Source organism: Heterocephalus glaber, unplaced genomic scaffold, assembly GCF_053883595.1.
Source record: "Heterocephalus glaber isolate CG9 unplaced genomic scaffold, H.glaber_assembly_v1.0 deba00001509, whole genome shotgun sequence".
Classification (NCBI taxonomy): Eukaryota; Metazoa; Chordata; class Mammalia; order Rodentia; family Bathyergidae; genus Heterocephalus; species Heterocephalus glaber.
Genome location: NW_028258325.1, coordinates 40741723 through 40758566, shown reverse-complemented (window position 1 = coordinate 40758566; position 16844 = coordinate 40741723). Strand labels below are relative to the sequence as shown.

The 16844-nt window shown below is 37.9% G+C and overlaps 1 protein-coding gene across 5 annotated transcripts in view; it reads left to right on the top strand.

Annotated features, from left to right (window-relative positions):
• Nucleotides 1–16844, top strand: part of Tec (tec protein tyrosine kinase) — a 127100-nt gene that overhangs the window by 42515 nt on the left and 67741 nt on the right. For 2 of the 5 annotated variants that reach the window (XM_004849751.4, XM_021262390.2), the window contains exon 2: nt 9395–9580. In XM_004849751.4, coding sequence (XP_004849808.1) covers nt 9443–9580 — 138 coding nt within the window. In that variant the 5' untranslated portion in view covers nt 9395–9442. Of the gene's footprint in view, nt 1–30; nt 116–2010; nt 2121–9247; nt 9270–9394; nt 9581–16844 lie in introns of those variants that run through there. The other 3 variants (XM_013073981.3, XM_087187568.1, XM_004849752.3) reach the window with 3 other exon arrangements.

The window sequence follows — 16844 nt, the reverse complement described above, 5'->3', positions numbered from 1 at the left end:
TTCTCATATGAAATTGTGCTCCTGCCATAGCTGTTCACCATGATGTGAAGCAGACATGATGACCCTCACCAGAACCAAACCCAAGCAGGTGCTATGCCCTGGAACCTCCCAAACTGTGAGCTAAATAAACCTCTTTTCTTTATAAAGTTAGCAACCTTAGATATCTCATGATAGCAGTGAAAAGCTAATAAAACACCAGCAAACCTTGCTATCATAAATAGCCAATCAGTATTCAAGTTGCCAGCTGAGAATTGGGGCCAGAATGTTGCAACTTAAACTGACTTCACTTAAATTTTGTAGTAAATAGCAAAAGAAAGAGAAAGCACTGTAATTCAGACTTATCCTTAAAAAATAATGTAAAAATAAAGTTAATTTTATGTCATATTCAGCACCATTTAGGTTATAATTGTTAATTCTTAGAATAGTGAATCAACTATGAATTGTTTTCCTAGGCATCATTTGTCTGATAAAATTTTACTTCCTTCATTTTACATTTGAATTTGTCAGCACTATTCTAAAGAGGACCAATTTTCTTTTTTTTTGAAAGGATTAGAAAGCTTCATCAGTTTTTCCACAGGGTTTTCCATTAGGCAGAATAAAAGTTAAGCTACCATAACAAAGAAACCATGATATGTAATTAAGTGGGGAACATTAAATGTATGCCTTTATTCTGATTGAGGTCATCCTAGCATTTTTTCCCTTTTGTTGTATTTCTGCTACTTACTCTCCTTTTACAAAAAGGAATTTAGCTGAGAATATATATTCAGAAAGTTTGTTCTTGTACTGTAGCCATCTATTTTATGTACTTTCTGCTTTTTTTTTTTTTTGGTACCAGGGATCAAATTTGAGTCCTTGCACTTGTGGGGCAGGCAGTGGAACCACTGAGCTAATATTTTAGGTACCTTCAAATTGAAATAAAATTTACAGATATTGACAGGCACATACCTTTGGTTTCTCAGATAAATGCCAGTTGGATGGACATTTATGGTAGATTTTTTAAAAATGCAAAAATTAGTAACTTTATTATAAACCTGTGATAAGATGTTTAATAATTCAAGACGTTCTGATGTAGAAATTCTTAAACTGAGTGTTTTAACTGAACTTTACTAATCTTAGGATAACACTAATTGCATTAGCTTTTTGTTGCTGTGTGTGATACCCAAGAAAAACAATTTAAAGAAGGAAAAGTTTACGTTTGGCTTATTGTTTCAGAGGTGTCAGTCCATAGTCAGCTGGTTCTATTGCTTTTAGACCTGTGGCAAGGCAGAAACATCCTACCAGAAGGGAGTAGTGGAGGAAAGCTGCTCTCCTTGTGGCTGCTGGGAAGGAGAGAGAGAGAGGGAAAGAGCGTATGCTAGCAGGGTTCTCCTTCTTCCCCTTTTGCTTCATTTAAGCTCTCACCCTGTTGGATGGTGCCACCCATATTCAGGACAGATCTCCCCCATCAGTTTGACTAATTGTCCCATGTGCCAGTCATCTTTGGAAACATCCTACAGACACACCCAGACATGTGCTTTACTAATTTCCTAGGTATTTCTCCATCCAATCAAGTTGACAAACAAGATTAACCATCATACCAAGTATTAGACTGAATTATATAAGATCATTGATTTTGTAGGTAAAATGTTACTGGATTTGGGCAATAAATTTATAGCATATAATATATGATTTAACCTAGCAAGATAAGAATTTCAACTACCTCAAATCATTTTTTGCTTACTCCTGTAAGGAATTCACTTTTTACCTACCTGTTAACTAGGTCTTTTTTCCTATTTAGTACACTGAACCCATCCTATTATTTGGTAACTCATAATTACCTTTCTTTTCTTTGGTTTTCTGTTTTTCTGGTTTAGTACCTCTGTTCCTTTGATTAAAAGTGTTATGAAGGTCACATTAACTAGGATGGACTGCCCTAGTATCCACTTATTAAAAAAATATTTTTTTAGGCAGAACTTTTCACAATAAAAAAGTTTGTAAGATGTGTTGGCTATAATTACAGGGCTGTGGAACTGAGCCTAGTCTGGTGCTGAGATTTGCAACTTCTTGGTGGTTTGGATCTCTCACTGGTGAGGAGTGGTAATTTCCACATTCTACTTCATAATACTAGTGTTCAAAGACTGGTAAGTTAAGCAGCCAGATTTTTCCTGAAAACAGGAGATTCCAATCTACCTGAATCAGTGTGATAAAAAAGTCTTCTTGGTTTAGCTCTTACAAAAGAAAAATTAACTTGAAGGAAATTAATGTTGGCCAGTCAGCTTCAACAAACTGATTCTTCTCTTCCTCCTTCCAGCTTTCTAAATCACATTGTTCAGCCATTATTCACTAAACTCTCATTCTGTTTTATAGAATGGTGCTGCAACATTCATAAGTTTTATATAAAAGCTAGAGATATCACTAAATTTGTTGTAATTTTGCCTTTTAACAGCCAATAAGTTGCATGCTTAATTTTTTTTCCCAATTTTAGGTATTCTCTATTGACTTCTTTTTCTTCATACTATTGCTACTACTATGGAAGGCATAGCTCTCTCATAGCATCCTCCACCACTCACATAGAAACATACTTCCTGTTCTTCCAAAATATTTGTATCAATAGTAAGATTCTTACGTATTGCTTAGCTTATTATGATGCTGTGTCTATTATTTACAGCTGGACTCGGGGACATACTGTGATTACTTTTCTTTTTCTGGGCAATTTTTGTTTACCTTAGAATTGATTTATTTTTTAGGTTGGCTAAGTTTTACTGATTTATTGTAACTTTCCTCCCCATACATTTAGTTTCATCTCCTAGAAGACTTCTTTCCAAGAACCTCCCAACTCCATCCAGTGTGGACTGCTTGCTCTCTCTGCCTGCAGCAAGGACATTCCTCTTGGGATTTCCCTTCATCTTTACCGAGAGAGTCTCCTGACCGTTTATTTTTTTGTACTGGGAAGGGAACTCAAGGCCTCCCACTTGCCAAGGAGGTGCTGCACTGCTGAGCTATATCCCCGGCCCTCCTGACCTCTTTCTTGTGTTGGAATCCTTTTTTCTGGAGAGAGAGAGAAAGTATGTGTGTGTTTACTGCCTTTTATTTTGGTAGAAGACATCTCAAGTAGCTTTTTGAGAAGGATGAACAGGAAGTAAAAAATTTTAAAGCCTTGGATATTTGAAAAATATATTTATTCTCTTTATTGATACCTTGGTTTAGTATAGACTTTTAAGTTAGAAATCAGTTTTCTGAATGTTCTCCATTGTCTTTGTGATTCCAGTATTACTCCTGATGATTGCCATTCTGAATTTTGATCCTTTTGTGATGGCTGATTTTAAGCTTGTTGACTCTTATGCTTGTCCCCATAATTTTGAAGTTTTATAAGTTGTGCATTTATTTGGATATATTTCACTCTGGAAATAATCTTTCTTTGGTGTAATTTTCCTAACATTGTTTTTCACCCTGGTTTTTTTTTTTTAAAGTTCTTTTATTGGTACATTTTAGGTGTACAATTCGTTTACATTTATCATTGGGTGCTTGTACCTGTACATGATGTATCTTTGTTCTTATTTTTTCCCCATTACCTGTGCGCCCTTCCCTATTTACATAGACATCATTTCCATTTGTTTTTTCTTTTCTCATAGTTTTTTCCTTTCCATCCTTTCCTTTCCCCTTCCCCTCCCTTCACCCCTTCGTCTTTGGACCTTTTTTCTTATTTCAAATTATCAATTATTCATTTTAATAATTTTAACCCTTGTTTACACTATCAGTTTCTCACACTAGAGAAACTATTCGGTATTTACACGTGTGTCCTATTTATTTCTCTTAAGAGTATGGCCTTGATATGCATCCCTTTAGCTATAAATGACTCTAGTTTTTTGTTCTTTATGGCTGAGTAGTACTCCATTTATAAAAAAACCACATCTTCTTTATCCAGTTTCCAGTTGATGGGCACTTGGGCTGCTTCCAAGTTTTAGCTTTTACAAACTGTGCCACTATGAACATGTCACCCTGTTTTCTTTGTTTTCTCCTTTGGAATTCTTGTTTATCAGATGCTGAACTTTCTGAGTGGATCCTCTAATTCTATTATATTTTCTCTCCAATTCTTATTTTTTTGAACTTTTTGTTTTATTTCTTGAGAGATTCCTCAGTTTTATATTCTATTGAGTTTTTCATTTCTACTGTTTTCTTTTTAATTACTTTTCTTTTCTTCTCTTTTCTTCTGTTTCTTGTTTTGGCTGTATCCTGTTGCTTTTTTTTGGTACCGGGGATGGAACTCGGGTCCTTGCGCTTGTGAGGCAGGCGGTGGAACCATTGAGCTAAATACCTGGCCCCTTGGCTGTATCCTAATCTGTCATGTATGACTTTTTTTTTTTGGACAAGATCCTGCTAGGTAATCCAGGCTAGTCTTGAACTCACTGTGTAGCCCAGGCTGGCCTTGAACTCATGGCAATCCTCCTCAGCCTACCAAATGCTGGGATGACAGATGTGCAACACCACAGCTGGCGGATTATGTTTTCTTAACTCTTTGATTTTATTTATTAATCTTTTAAACACATTCTTGACTTTTCTTTCTTTTTTTGAGACAGTGTCTTGCTATGTAGTTAGGCTGGGCTTGAACTCACTATGCAGCTCAGGCTGGCCTCGAACTCATGGCGATCCTCCTGCCTCAGCCTCCCGAGTGCTGAGATTACAGGCATGCACCACTATGCCCAGCTAAGACATATTCTATTTTCTATACAATCTTTTTTTTTCTACAAATTGCTTTTTCATCTTTCGTTGTTTGGTATTAGAATCTTTTCTGAATTGTCTGGCCATCCTAGACTTTCTCTCATTTATAAGATTGGGGCTTTAAAAAGTCCATAGAAAGTTTGTGTATGGGGGTGAGCCTGCTGACTCAGACTCTACCTATAGGGTGTGATCTGATTGTACTCTTTTTGAAACTTTTATAGAGTTACTCAGATCTGTTCCCTATCTAGAGTCTGTGAGTCATTTGGGAAAAGAGAACTGAGTAGTCCCAACATTCAGTCATGTACACTCATGTAAGCTCCCTCTTTTAGTATGGAACTCCTTGCCTCAGTTGTTCTTAGTTTCTTCTAGGATAGAGATCTCTATTTTGTAGGGTTCAAAAAAATAAATCTAGTTTTAGCCCAGGGTTGGGGAGCATTAGTCACTTAGTCATGTGGTGTGGAGAGAGGATCTGGTCTATTTCTTAAACAGACTACCAGGCAATTCTTTTGCTTTAAGTTTTTCTTCACCACGACTTCTAAAAGATACCGGATTCTGCTGATACTTGAGCTATTTGAAGGTTTTGCCGCATATATCGGGTTGTTCCCAGGCTTCTCCCCTCCCCAGTGGACCTACCAGTTTCTAAAATTTTATTTGCTTTCCAGTGTCTAGAATTTTGTTTTTGTCTCTTTTCCTATTTTTTACTTCATTATTTCCTAAACAACAACAACAACAACAGCAACAACAACAGCAAAATTTGTAATGGAATTTCAGGAGGGATCCAAAACTAATGTGTAGATCCAACCCTTTGTCTTTACCTGGAAATCTCCATGAAAAGAATTGTCCTTTCTTTGCATATTAGTCAGCTTTTCACTGACAAAATACCTGAGAACAGCAGCTTAAAGGAAGACAGATTTATTTACCTCACATTGTAAGAGGTTTCAGTCCATGGTTTATTGGCTCTCTTACTTTGGGCCTGGTGAGGCAGAATATCAAGGCAGAGGGGTCTGGTAGAGCAAATCTGCTCACCTCATGGCATCCAGGAAGCAGAGTGAGAGAGAGTGAGAGAGCATGTGCTAGGGGGCTTCCACCTTCTGCTTTTGTTCTGTGTAGGCCCCTATTGGATAACACCCCTCCTGTCTGAGGCAGGTCTTCCCCATCACTTTGGTGTTCTGCACGCCAGTCATCTCAGAAACACCTTCACAGACACATGCAGAGTGTGCTTTCCTAATTTCCTAGGCATTTCTCAACCTAGTCAAGTTGCTAATCAAGATAAACCATCACAATTTATATCTCTGTGATCTTTAATAGTTTTCTTTGGCCAAAATTTCCCATTTACCATGAATTATAGCAATAGTGGTAAATGTTAATTGCATGGTTTGAAATTGTAGAGACAGTCCTTTCCTTGGAACCAAGAGTTTTTTCTCAGTCTTTGTGTTATTTTTGGGAAAGTGCTTAACTTTTCTCAATCTTACCTTCTTATGTTGTGAAATAGGTTAGATGATGGCTAAAATTCCTTTCAAGTCAAATTGATATGATTTTGTATGAGAGTGTTAATCTCTCGTATAAACCTGCCCCAAGGCACTCAATGAGAAATACTGTTTCCTATCACTGATGTTGAAACTTTTAGCTTCTAGAACTTCTGATAAGCCACACCCCAGGTAACCTCCTGGGACTGCCAAAAGTCTGCTTTCTGTTTGGTGACTATGTCGTTGCACACTGGGCTGGGAGATATATGTTTGCATATGTCCCTGTTTCCCAGAGCATAGCTGGCTTTTCCCTGGTAGCCTTTTTCCCTCTAAGTAGTTGTTTTTACTGTGCACTGAAAAGGTGCTGCACAAAAATGATGAGGTAATTTCTAAAGAAGTGGTATTTGTATACCAACTGTAACTCAGGAAGACAAAACAGCACTGAAATTCTAATATGGAGTAAGAGGCCCAACTTAGATGCAAAATGAATGTGAGCTTTTCTCTGACTATTGAGGATGGCTCGTGGGTGAATGGGTCCAGGACCCAGCTGCATATTGAGAGGCTGCTGTTGGCACCAAGAGTGGTAAAAAGAGTTGCAAGGGCACAATATGTTCCTTTAACACAGTGGCTGTCATCTCTACCTGCACATAAAATCATGAGTCCAGAGCTCACCTCAGACTGAATGAATTAAACAAAATAAGTAGAAAGGGGCCTGGACAGCTGTATTTGAAAAGAAAATCCCCTTAGATGATTTAATGTAAAATTCAGGTTGAACACTACTCCTATAGGAGCTTAAGAGCTAGGTGAAAAGTTAAAATATGTACATTAGTTGCTATAAACATGAAAAAGCTAGTATGACTGTACGAGAGAGAGAGAGAGATTGAGAGATTATGGGTACAAGAATTGGAAGGCATAAAAAAAAAGAATTGGAAGGCTTTTAGATTAATTGAAATCCTGAGGCAGGGCTACATCAAGGAGTTGGTAGAGTTTTCACTGGTAAAAGGAGAGAGGACTGGGGAGTCCTCTAGGCCAGGGAATGAATGCTATGAGAGGATCCCTGAACATTTAGTGGACTATTTTTACCTGGTGTGTGGAGTCTTTGGGGAAGAGTGGAAATAAAAATAGGATGTCAGGTTGCAGCCAGATTGTGGACAATCTCCAGGGTCAGACTAAGGAGTTGTCGCTTTATGAGGGTGTTGGGGAGACACTGATGATTTCTAATGAGTGAAATGGAATGATGAATGATGCATCGTTGAAGACTGAGTCAGCAGGAGTACAGGGTATGTAGTTTGAATAAAATAAAGCAAGAGCTCAAGGAAAGGAAGAGCAGTTGAGAAGCTGCTGTCATGGCTCAGATGTGAGGCAGAATGCTTTGAGCTAGGAAGTTAGCAGTGGAGCTAAAAATAACAATAATAAATATTTGGGTAGCATTTTCATAGTAAATGAATTCTCTTCCATAGTTTGTCTAAACCTCACCCTCAACTTGTGGTATTTCTCTCCATACTTTATAAATGAAGGAACTGATGTTCAGAGGTTAAGCTGTTTTAAAGTAACCTTACCAAAAAATGGAAGAACCTGATTTGATTGATGGCCATTGAGTAGCGGGATGTCAGGTTGAGTGTGCTAGTGGACCTGTTCCTCAGTAGCTAATGTAGTGTCCATTTGCTAGCAGTGCTATCAAGTAGCTACTTAGTGCTCTTCATGTGACTCCTATTGCCTTGATGGTTTAATATGCAATTGTTTTATTATTATTACTGTTGCTTCAACTATTATTATTATTATAATTTTGGTACCGGGGATCGAACTCGGGACCTTGCACTTGCAAGGCAGGTGGCGGAACCACTGAGCTAAATCCCTGGCCCATTACTTGTTTGTGTTTTTGGTACCTGAGGTCAAACTTGGGACCTGTGCTTGCAAGGAAGGTGCCGGAACCACTGAGCTAAATCCCTGGCCCTTTTGTGTTTGTTTGTGTGTGAGTAGTTGTCTTTTTTTTTTTCTTTTGAGTGATTTTTTTTGGTGTTTTGTTTTGTTTTGGAAAAAGAGGCCCATTACTATTATTATTTTGAGATACTGGAATTGAAACCAGGATCTTGTATGCTAAGCAAGTGCTCTTGTGCTGAGCTGCATTCCCATCCCTACAATTGCTTCTTGAAAGGGTACAGTGAGGACAAGGGAAGGAAAGGCTGCCATTAATTCAACTTAAATAAGAATCTTCAAATCTTTTCTGAGTATCTGGGTTTTCAGGTAGTTAAATTCTGTTGAATTTTAAAAGGCCTATTCTAGGTACGGACAGTTGAGAGATAAAGGATCTAAATATAGGGCTGAAATCTTTCTTACCTAGATGGACTCTGCTCTGAGTAGGGGAGCTGTGACCAGGTGGGCTTTCTTCCTCTTGTGGTTTAGACAGGAGCCATGTGTGAAGCATGGTGGTGTAGATATCAGAGAATATATATCCTGGTGGCTCTAAATCCTTATCAGAGCTGAAATATGGGTTGTATCCATCACTACAATAATTCATTTGTTTAAAAGTTTACTATGTGTATATGCTCATCTCTTTTGTGTACCAACATATTTTTTAAAAAATTAATTTTGTTGTACATTTTAGGTATACAATATAATGACATTCATCATTGGAAATTTGTACCTTTATGTAATTTCTCTTGGTTCTTATTTTTTTCCTCATTCCCCTGCCCTCCCTTCAACCCCTCCACCCCTCTCTATTTACAAGGACTTTGTTTCCATTTTTTTCATTTTCTCATATTAATTCCATTCCCTTATTTCCTTTCCCCTACCCCCCCCCCCACTTCTCCTTCCCCCTTGCCCCTTTTCTTCCTATTTCACATTATTGTGTACCAATATCCTGAGGCTACTCAAATTCCAGTTTGAATTTGATGAAATATAGTTTGCCATCTGAGATATTTGTCCCTTGCAATCAAATAGTAGAAGTGTGTGCCAGAGAGCTAAGGGATACTGCAGGGACACAAAGGAATGAATCATCATAATGTAAAACTTTGATTATATTTTCTTCTAAAATGACAGGGTAGGATGGAAACGGAGGCAGGAGAAGAAGGTGAGCCTTTTTTCCCCTGAGGATTTTCAAACCAGGTACAGAGAGCAGCATTCATGGGCTCCATCTGGGCTGAGAGTAAAGCCTGTGTTGATAACTTGAAATGGCAATATCCTTGAAAAATTAAAATGTCGTATTTTCGCTGTTTATTTTCTCACTTCAGGATACTAGGATCTTCAATGGCAGGAGAAACAGTGATTAGAAGACCGAGATGAATTTTAACACTATTCTAGAAGAGATTCTTATTAAAAGGTCACAGCAGAAAAAGAAGACATCACCCTTAAACTACAAAGAGAGACTTTTTGTGCTTACAAAGTCCATGTTAACCTACTATGAGGGTCGAGCAGAGGTAGGAGACAATCACAATTTACTTTGTTTCTATCTGTGTTTTAACTATTTTATTATACCGCTCTGCTCTCCACTGTCATGGAATAAATGCTGGTTAATGAAATTAATAGAATTTGTTATCATGGAGACTTGAAAGGTGAAGTTCAGTGGGTGAATAGGAATCATTCATAAACCTGTTAATTTTAGGTTTACTATATGTAGGCATGGATTTCATATCAACCTGCTAAGCTAATCTGCTAGATAAAATAAATTCCTATATCAATTTTAGATCTTCATGAGATTTATTAATTATTTTGTATACATTGTTCTTTCCCATAGGCCACCATATTTCATATCTAGGTCTTCTTGATTCTTTCTTTTTTTTGGTACCAGGAATCGAACTACGGACCTTGAACCTTCGAGGCAGGCAGCGGAACCACTGAGCTAAATCCCCAGCCCCTCTTCTCATTTCTTTATATGAATTTTTCTTTGTTATTAAGTAGAAGTTACTTAAAACTGGTTAGTGATTTGATGGACCCAGCACATTCTTGAGATTGACCTAAAGCAGAATTTTTCACCTCTTCTGGTGATGAGCAGTTTCCGTGTGTTCCTTTGATGGGAGTAGGCAGAAGCCGCTCACTGAAAAAGCTACTCAGTGAGCATGTGCCACCTGGAAGGTTGTGGTCAGCCAACTCCTGACTTTGCAGGTACTCTGGCTTCTGCTTTCACCACAAATGAGGTGTGTGAGTGAGCATTCTTCTCTGGCCCACTTTTTTGTTCTTGACAGTGTAGTTGGGGATACCGACTCCAGTTAGGCTGTAGCATTTAGCATTTTCTAGTACTGCCGTGGTCCACTCTGCTAGCAGTATTCTTGAATTCTAGGGAATGGTTGGGGACTGGGTTCCCTTGGTTGGTCACATGCTTTTGTATAGTTGGTTATGATGGATACTTGGTGCTACTGATGTTTGGGTTTAATTCTACTGGTGCCTTTTTTTTTGTTTCCCAAGAGCACATTCCATGAAAGTTAATTTACTTGTTTTGTTTTTGTCTTACTCTTACTAATATCTCTGTGGTTGGTTTACCCAGTTGCATTGCTTCTCTTGGATGGTCCTCAACTCTGTGGCTTGTCATTGTGACCTGTTGAATTCTTCAAGTTCATGTACTTAGGACCATAGTCCTTTGTCTCTAAATGCCCAAAATGCTAAAGCCCCAAACTTGAAAAACTCTTACTTGAAAAACCAGACCTGAGATGAGACCACTTTTAGTCTTCATCCTGTTGAGTGTGTGTGTGAGTGCGGAAGTACTAATGTGGGTGGTCAAGTGGGTCTATCCCAGTCTCTGATGGGAATGTTATGTCATATGTGGTATATACAGTATACGTGTATTTCATTTATTAAACCCAAAATTTAAAAAAGTCCAAAAGTGTTTCAAATAAGGACTATTATTAGAAATGTAAACTGTGTGGTATATTTTAAGGGAAACATTAATGAATGTTTTGCTATATGGCAATGACTTGTTATAATTGGAATCTAATATAGTAAGTTTAAGAAAAGAATAGAAGGATAAGCAGTGAAGGTGGTAAAATATGGTACTTAGTAGCCAAAAAGACTCAAACTTACATTATCTGCTTAGAAATGTGGACTGATAGTACTGAAATACATTGCAGTTAACTCGGTTTGAAGATGACTAATATACAGTTGTCCCTTGGTATCCAGGGGGATTGGCTTCAGCCCTGTGCTTCACACTGAAATCCTTGGGCATGTAAGACTTACATGAAATGCATAATGTTTGCATATAATGGTATTTATATCCTTCTGTATACTTTAAATCATTTGTGGATTTCTTATAATATCTAATACAATGGAAATGCTATGTAAACAGTTGTTATACTATATAATTTAGGGAATAATACACAAAGAAGTCTGTCTGTAAATGTTCAGTACAGAGGCAGTTTTTCCCAAAATACATATATTTTTTGGTACCGGAGATCGAACTCGGGTCCTTGTGCTTGCTCAGCAGGCGGTGAAACCACTGAGCTAAATCCCCGGCTGCCTCTGAATATTTTTGATTTGCGTCAAGTCTGTAGTGTGGCATTGTGGATAAGGTGGGCTAACTGCAAAAGTTAACAGTGCCCTGGTTCTTTAACAAAATAAAGAGAACAGTGCAATCCTCTTACTTCCGATCTCAGGCTACTGTTTGGCCTCGAAACAGCCTCAGTCACAGCGCAATCCGGAAAGGGGCAGATGAGATGATTGTCCAACATGTAAAAATCTAACACGTACTGTCAGATTCTATCTCCTTTCTGACCGCCACTGTCTGCCCAGGGATCCTGGTCCCAGTAGCTTAATTTCTGCCTTAACTCTCACTCCTTTAATGCACTGACCACTTTGATCCCTCCTGATTTCTTTTCTCCTAGCCTTTCATTAGTGACCTCCTGCTTGAAATGGTCATCTATTTGTTTGCCTTTCATGGTTAAACATGGTTACCAGGGGCTGGAGATTGTGGTTCATATGTAGAGCATGTGCTTAGGACGCGCATGGTCCTGGGTTCCATCCCTAGCACTGAAATAAATGAATGAATGAATAGGTAAATAAATACCAGTATAGGAATTTTGAGATAAGAATCAGAATTTTTGAAATAACAATAGTTGTGACAATGCTTGGCTGAATTCCCACAAGATGCTTTTTGGACCCCCTTTGTGGCAAGCCAGGTGACATCTCACTAATTGTGCTTCTTCTCTGTTTGCATGAATATGCTCTGCTATCTTTTTGTGTTGGGAGAATCTTCTGGTTTCCATTTCTCTGGTATTAGAAGCTATGATTCAAAAAGGGCTGTGATGTGGTTAGTCTGTAAGAATCAATAATTAAAAAATAAAATTGTGTTAAAAATGTAAGACTCTATGTTAGAAGTCGGTAAGAAAAACCATGCAGGCCATTTAAGGTTAAAATAAGTAGCACTAGAAATATGTAAATTGTTGATAGTTCTCCTGTTTTCTAATGAAAAACAGCGAGAAGGCTGTCCATTGACTTAGTAGCTAAAATTCCTAGTTTCTTCATGGCACTCAAGCTTACTAATACTTGTTACAACTCTTAGTTAACCATAATGGCAAACAGACATCCATTGTAGCAACACATTTTTATCGAAATTCTTCCTATTTAAGTACAACTTAACAGTGCTTTTTTCAAAGTACAGCATACTGAGAAATTCTGTTCTTGATAATAAGAAGTTTAGTCAAACCATTTCCTGAAAGTGTGATGTTGCAAAACCTATGTTTTAGCTTCTGCATTGGGTCATTTTTCAGTTTGTCTTTTCTTTTGTGGTAGTTGGTTACTTTGTTGTTCTGCACATTCTAATGAACTAGAAAAAAATCTTTCTGGCACTTTATATTGTTTGATCTTACTCTCAGTAACACAGAACAAAGGACTATGGGGGTTTCTGAAGTGATACTGCTTTCTAATTGAGGCAGTAGGTGGCACATGGCATAGGGCCCTTCATGTTCCAGTGAGAGGCACTGGGTGATAATGAGATGGGAGCCAGGGAAGAACAGGCCTGGAGATTACTCAGGAAAAAGACCGACTGGGTAATAGTGAAGAAAGAAGGAAAGATTTCTATATGGTGAGATATTGAATAAAAGAAATTTCAAATAGTATGTAAATTTGCATCAAGTATTATCTAAGAAATTAAGAATGAATATATTTAGACTTTGATGCTCTTACTGTTGTTGGTGTGTTCTCTGTAATACTGCCCAGTATGGACACTGGCACAAAGCTTACAGAGCCAAGGGAGTAGCTCATCTAGCTCTATCAGGGGTCTTCAGTGCTACCTCATGTCTGCAGATTGATTAGAGGACGTCTAGGACTTGGTGGTTAACACACTCAGTTGTGATTTCTCACAGAAAAAGGCAAAGGCAACAGGTGCATGGGGCCAAGTGCATTTATCCAAGTCTTTTCCTGGTGGAGTAACAAAGGATGTGCATGTTCCTCCAGCATTGAATTGTGACAATTATGAATTGTTGTCTGCCAAGGAAATGAAACTCAGTGCCCAAAATATTTGTTGGTGACCCGTCACGTAGGTATCACCTGTCTGGAATATGCCAATATTACAAACTCCAGAAGTTACAGCAGTGTTCAGCATAAACTTTACTCTTTGTACAGTTGAGGCACAGTGAGACACTCTTAGTCTTTTTGGAGAATAGTGGAGTCCTTCTGAAGTCCAAGTTGGCAGATACCAGCCATAGATCAATTTTATAAGCAGGCCTTTCTCAGGATTATCACAGTCTCAAACTGCTGGTTTAACTCTTTTCTTCCCATTAGTTATAAAAGTGCTATGTGCAAGCCATCACGGTGATTACTTTACTTGCATAATTTTCTTTATTTGTCCAACAAGGCAGTATTATTAGGCTTAATTTCAAAACATCGGACTGAGGCATAGAAAGGTTAAAATTTTGAACAGCAAGGACCATATAAGAATTTACATTCACTTGCAAGAAACTGCAGGACTGTTTCTTCAGAGTTTGTCTTTGAAACTGCCTTGATGCTCCAGGGAAAATTAGGGAGAAAAAATTTATTACAACTATTTTATCCATTAGACAAATTTGTTGAGCACCTGGAAAATGCTTACTCATCTTTTATGACATGGGTCGATCCCTACCTTCTGGGGAGTCTTTCTGGTATCCCTCTTGCCAAAGGTAAAATCAATGTCCACTGCACCCTGCTGGAATCCTCAAGGCTTGAGCAGTAGTTCTGCTCCCATGAAATGATTGTCTCTTCGGTGGTTTCAGTCATGTGGGGCTTTGCTTTTCCTGGAATCCAGGTGTTCTCAGGCTTAGGACAGTGGCTGGAGTCTTCTGGGCCTGGCTGAATGTCTCTAAACCTTGGTATCCTCAGTCTTGAAGATGGTGAAATCATGTAGATTCAGGACTAATCAACCCCATTTGGCCAGCTCCTAGACAGACACTCCCTAAGTGATCAGCATACTCTGATGCAGAGCTGAGAACAGATTTGACCCAAGATTTACAGTAATGAAGGATTCAAAATGAGGGTCAAGATTTGTTCTCGTTTTAGTTACCTATTGGCCATCTCTAGGGCAAAGTGAAGAGTCATGGTTTTTAGCAAAAATGGCTTTTAATTCCCTTGTGTCTCAGAAGAAAAGTATAAATTAAGATTTTGGTGAGTGACAGGATAAGGGTGCAGATGTCTGTCTCTGGTCCCTGTGGTGGTTTCTGACTCTGTCATGACTGTGTTACAAGCACTGCGACTTATCTGTTCTGATAGTTGAGTTGGCTAGTAATTGACTAAGAGCATGTCACACGTACAGTGTGGATGTGCCAGATGAAGGGGCGATTCATGTGGGACAGCCTGAGATTTCATCACACAGCATGGCATGAGATTTAAAACTTTCTAAAATTGTTTATTTCTGAAAATTTCTGTTTAGTATATTTGAACTGTGGTTAAATGGTTGAAAACCTTGGAATCATATTGGAAAGCAAAACCATGGATACGAGAGACTACTTCCCTCCATAGTCCGTACAGTGGTTAGTATGTGATGTGCTTTTCTGGCTCTGAAAATCCTCAATTACATTATCTCATGAAAACTTATTTTCTTATTGGCATTTGAGATTCCTTGTTTCTGAAATGAGGAAGTATCAACTTCCTTTTTATATCTCCATTTCTTTTCTTCTGTTTCTTCTCTTATTTATGATTTATATTTGTCTTCTTAGTCTCATTTTTTCAGTTTTTATTTTTTAAAATTTTTTAATATTTTGGTACCAGGGATCGAACTCGGGTCCTTGTGCTTGTGCAGCAGGTGGCGAAACCACTGAGCTAAATCCCCGGCAAAATTTTTATTTTTTATTAGTACACATTTGCATTACATAGTGATTACATTTCTTGTGGGGAATTGGTACATATATAATACATCTCAATTCTTTTTTTTAAATCCCCTTTCCCTTTCTTCCTCCCTTCTATTTTGTGATTTTATTCCCATTTGAAAAAGATCTGTCTCCCTATTTACTATTATCTTTTATTTTGCTCTTTATTTATATTTTGTGTTTCTCATATAAGAGAAACCATGCCATATTCAAGCTGTGTGTCTGGTTTATTTCACTTAACATGGTGTCAAGGTGCATCCATTTTTCTACAGACGGCTCAAATTTTTTATGGCAGAGTGATACTTTATTGTGTATAAATACCATGTTTTCTTTATCCATTCATCTTAATGGACATGTAGGGTGCTTCTAAGATTTAGCTATTATGAATTGTGCTGCCATAAACATGAGTATGCATGTATCACTGTAATATGATATTTTTAAGTCTTTTGGGAAAATAACAGGAAACGGTATATGTGGGTTGAATGGAATTTCTAGTTTTAGTTTTTTGAAGAATCTCCATACTGATTTTGCTAGTGGTTGCAGAAGTTTACATCCCTATCAACAATGTGGAAGGGTTCCATTTTCCCCATAGCCTTGACAGCATTTGTTATTTTTTAATTTCTTGATGATAGCTGTTCTTTCTGGAGTAAGATGAAATCTCAGGGTTTTAATTTGCATTTATCTAATGGGCAGTGATGTTGATCATTTTTTCATGTATTTACTGGCCATTTGTACTACTTCTGAGAAGTGACTATTCATTTCAGTTGCCCGTTTTTTTGATTGGGTCTTTTATTGTGGATGTCTAATTTTTTTTGAGTTCTTTATATATTCTAGATATTAGTCCTCTGAGTAATAGCTGGTAAAATAATTTTTTCCCATTTTGTAGGTTGTATCTTCACTCGGTTGGTTGTTTCTTTTGCTGTGCAGAAGCTTTTTAATTTGCTATAGTCTCATTTGTTGATGCTTGGTACTGTTTCTTGTGCCTTCGGGGTTCTTCTTTTGGGTCTGAGTTTCCACATCATTAGTCACTTAAAAGGCCAAGATGCTAGGCTTGAAGTCCAAGGGGCTGATTTACTTCTGTAATTTGCCAAACTACCTATTTTCATTTGATAATATTCACTGTTTATTCCTCCAGGAAACTGAAACCTATTTAGACAACCACAGGCAAGGGAGGAGGATACCATTCTCTTCATCCACACCTCTGAAGTTTTTTGTAACTTAATTTTGCTATAGTTTCAATCTTACAAAAAGTTACAGTAATTGCATAAGGAGCTCTTAGGTCACCTTTGCTTAGTTTCACAAGTTCCCTTTACTCTGTCATTCGCATGGTCTCTCTCTGTCTCTCTCTCTTTTTTTTTTTTTTTTGGTACCAGGGATCGAACTTGGGTCCTTACACTTGTGTAGCAGACAGCAAAAC